This window comes from Limulus polyphemus, unplaced genomic scaffold (genome assembly GCF_000517525.1).
Source record: "Limulus polyphemus unplaced genomic scaffold, Limulus_polyphemus-2.1.2 Scaffold595, whole genome shotgun sequence".
Lineage (NCBI taxonomy): Eukaryota > Metazoa > Arthropoda > Merostomata > Xiphosura > Limulidae > Limulus > Limulus polyphemus.
In genome coordinates, this window is record NW_013666205.1 from 49,125 (window position 1) to 52,806 (window position 3,682).

The 3,682-nt window shown below is 28.7% G+C and overlaps 1 protein-coding gene across 1 annotated transcript in view; it reads left to right on the plus strand.

Moving 5' to 3' along the window:
• Positions 1-3,682, plus strand: part of LOC106459343 (proline dehydrogenase 1, mitochondrial-like) — a 34,086-nt gene that overhangs the window by 8,365 nt on the left and 22,039 nt on the right. Inside the window, exon 4 of the mRNA XM_013918963.1 lies at positions 2,956-3,105. Within this exon, the coding sequence (XP_013774417.1) occupies positions 2,956-3,105 (150 nt within the window). The remainder of the gene's footprint in view (positions 1-2,955; positions 3,106-3,682) is intronic.

Sequence of the window (3,682 nt, forward strand, 5' to 3'; positions counted from 1 at the left end):
CTCGAAACATGTAGAGTCATCAACTTTTTGAAGGCCATAGATAGGCCTAAATAAAATGTTTTTAATTGTGTACCAGTTTAACATTGGATATGAAATTGTTTGGAACTTCGTAAGAACTTTCATAAATACATGTGGTTTAAGAAACATAAACCCTGTTACATTTGATAAATTTAGTTCTTTTGCATTATGATCTTTAATATGTTGAAAAATTACATTAGGAAATGGTGAGGATGATGTTGTAACGTCGAAACATGTAGAGTCATCAACTTTTTGAAGGCCATAGATAGGCCTAAATAAAATGTTTTTAATTGTGTACCAGTTTAACATTGAATATTATTTATGATTTTAACTTTATACACAAGTGTCAAAATACTATAATTACAATATTTATATTCGTTCCAGATTTGAACTTCTTACGTTTTATGTTTTAGTACATTATTTTAAAATCTATAAAACCTTTTTATCATCCATAATATGCAAATTTTGTCTATTTTTAATTTTTGAATAATCACATACTCTCCTTATGGCTTCAAGTAATATACTAGACCCAAAAATAATATTTCTAAGTAAACCTAAACAATAAACGAGTATATAGTATATTTTTTTTTAAACTAGGATTTCATGTTTATATATGTACATTTGCTGTAAACTATCATGCCTGTTGGTGGTCACTCTCGTTCAGTCCAGCGCAAGCGTATTTGAACATTACTGTAGATATGATAGTCAGAAGGCTTTTTGGTATTTGAATATCATTTCTTGGAACTTCCAAACAAGATTATTTCAAAATATTTTCTTGTATTTTGTTTGACTATACAGATAAAACTAATTGCCACTACTAGCAAATGTATGTAATAGTTTACAATGCAGGTGGTTTGAATAACACTGCTTGACCCTGGTTATGTGATACAACCTGTTACAAGAGATTACCAAAGGATACAGACTCCATTAATTACAAAGAAAATCACTTTACAGCACACAAAAATTAGTCCTGGCCACATTCCTCTCGTTATAGGCAAGATTTATATTGGAATTTGAAACTTACACTTTTCAGTGTATTGACACCCTAACTGTGAGAATGTCATAACTTCCCCTGTATTATTGAGACAAATGTATTTAGTCTGTTTCACAACCAACATATGAGTTTTATTGTTGTCACTTGTACACCGAGTTTTAAAACATTTGCAAAATTTCAGAATAAACTTTTTATATATCACTTAGACTGTTTTAATTATAAAGCAATAACAGAAGATGTGTGGGTCTTACTACAAAGTAAATATAGTAAGAAGGAAAAATATAAAATTCTTACGAAGTACTAGTCATACATACAAATCACACAAGGTTATCATTCTAAATACTGAATCATATGTTTATTTTAAACTAAATATAAAATTATGCTAAATTATTGAACTTAAAACTACTAATTTAAATGCAAACGAATATAAAAATCACATACTCTTTCAGTTCAAAGTGCTAAGCCTAATTCATGTAAAGACCATGCACTTGGTACTCAATAGATCTTAACCCTAACATTCGTGAATCAACTTCTTTTCTAAAAATACATCTATTTTGAGAAAATTTTTCCATATAATGATTAATATCAATAGATATACGATATAGTGTGATTTAAGCTACTATAGAAAAATAATAAGTTGCATACATCCCATACAATTTTTCCAGAAACATTTTCTAAGGCTTAATAAAAGAAAGTACTGTTGACCACTACTAAATACAACCTCTACATAAGATTTCAATTACTATAATAAGTACCAATCATGTTCATATTGTAAAATCCATAGAACAACGTTTTGTCACGTGCTTTGCTTATCATCCTATGATTTGTCAAACGTGAAATACAGCGATGGTAATAACATGGTATTGAAATTGACATCTCGTCTAGGATTGGCTAAAAGTTTTACAGCTGAGGTTTAACACTCCCAGACACTGTTTTATAAAGAAACTAGGCTAGAAAAATGTTTAGATATCAATCATAGATGGCAGGACCAGTGTTAAAGTGCAAGGAAAAAATTTTTTTAAATGTTGAAAAAAACTTTTTTCTTGGAAAGTGCTTATTTATAGTCTCAAACGTATTTTGGTATTTTTTTTTATAAAACTTCTCTTTAAACATCATTAAATAATACAATTTATGACAAATAATTGGACGTTATGTTACTATTTAGAAAAATAAAATCTGAAATCCAATAAATGGTAAGTTCTCTAAAAAATTTTTCAATTCGCAAATGTGCATTTGCCCTCACGATAAGACAAGATGAGCCCGGTAAATAAGGGGGTTAAATTCATCTAGTTGGTTGATAAAATTATTAAATGGTTCAGCATTGTATAGGTATCACTTTTATAGGACAACTCATTTTTGTATATGCGAGAGAAATCCTAAGTTTTAATAATGGAAATGAAATTTACTTTTGTTGATGTGATTACTAATCTCAGTAGTCATGTGTGTATGATGATGGGTTTTTAATGCTCACTTATTCAAGTGACATTAATATTTTTATTTATTTAACTATAAAACATGCTAGTTAATGAATCTAATTTTCTTTGTTAAGGATTAATGACACCTACAGATAGAATAATTAGCTACTACTACACACCAAATTGTTCACAATAATTTCACATTAGGATTTAATCCAATGGTTGTGCTTGAATATTTTAGATACTGTTAGAGCAGGATAAATCCTCAAAGTAAGATAATGATGGTGGTTTATTTTAAGTCTTAAAAAAGGTAGTATACTGCTCATTTAATAAATGTTTTAAGTCAGTTATTGTAAAATTAAATTTTGATAACTCAAAATGAAAGGAATCAAATATTCATATTTACTGTTAGCTGCTGTATGATATGAACATTGTAGACTAACCTTTAATACATACTTAACTTTACTATATGCAGAATGTACATTAATTTTCACTAAATGTAAAATGGTGCTAACTTTTATCTTGTAGACCCATCACGCATGAAGCAGTTTCAGGTTTATGAACAGTTTGCTGATCGTCGTAAATACAATGTGACTGCAAGGACTTACTTTTACTTAAGTGAAGCTCAGTGCGAGAGAAACGTAGACACATTCTTGAAGTGTATTGATGCTGTAGCAGGTATGTATACACTTAAAAAGCACATAATAAGAATGTGTGAAATGTTTTTAAAAAGTACCTTGAAGTATAGTGAACAATTTTAAGATCTTTCTGTGGTTTATATGATGCTCATGACTGTTTTTTTTTGGTTCTGTGTTTGATTCTTACTTCTGATCAGTCCCATGTGTGGCTGATCTTTCATCCCTGATTCCATTTCGTTTCAAAGTTTTTGATTTTACTTAAATTATTTGCTCAGTTTCTGGTGTTGTGTAATTCTTTGACCTGTGGAGTTTCTATAACTCATGTTCCTGAGCTCTTTATAAACCTTGGCAATTTAAAGATCTTTGTAAGAATATTAAAATCTTTAGAGCTAATCTATTGGAGCTTTTCATTCATAAAATATTGTTTATTTTCTTTAAAACAACTCCTGTGATGTTTATGCTTAAGAATAAGAATTGTGTTAAAACTGGAAATGGAAATAGCTTCAAGTACAGATTAAAATTATAATAAAAAAAATATACAATAACAATTTTATATTCATTTAATATACAGTTTGGATGACTTTTCAAGAACTTAGCAATTTTCTAAGCATTACATA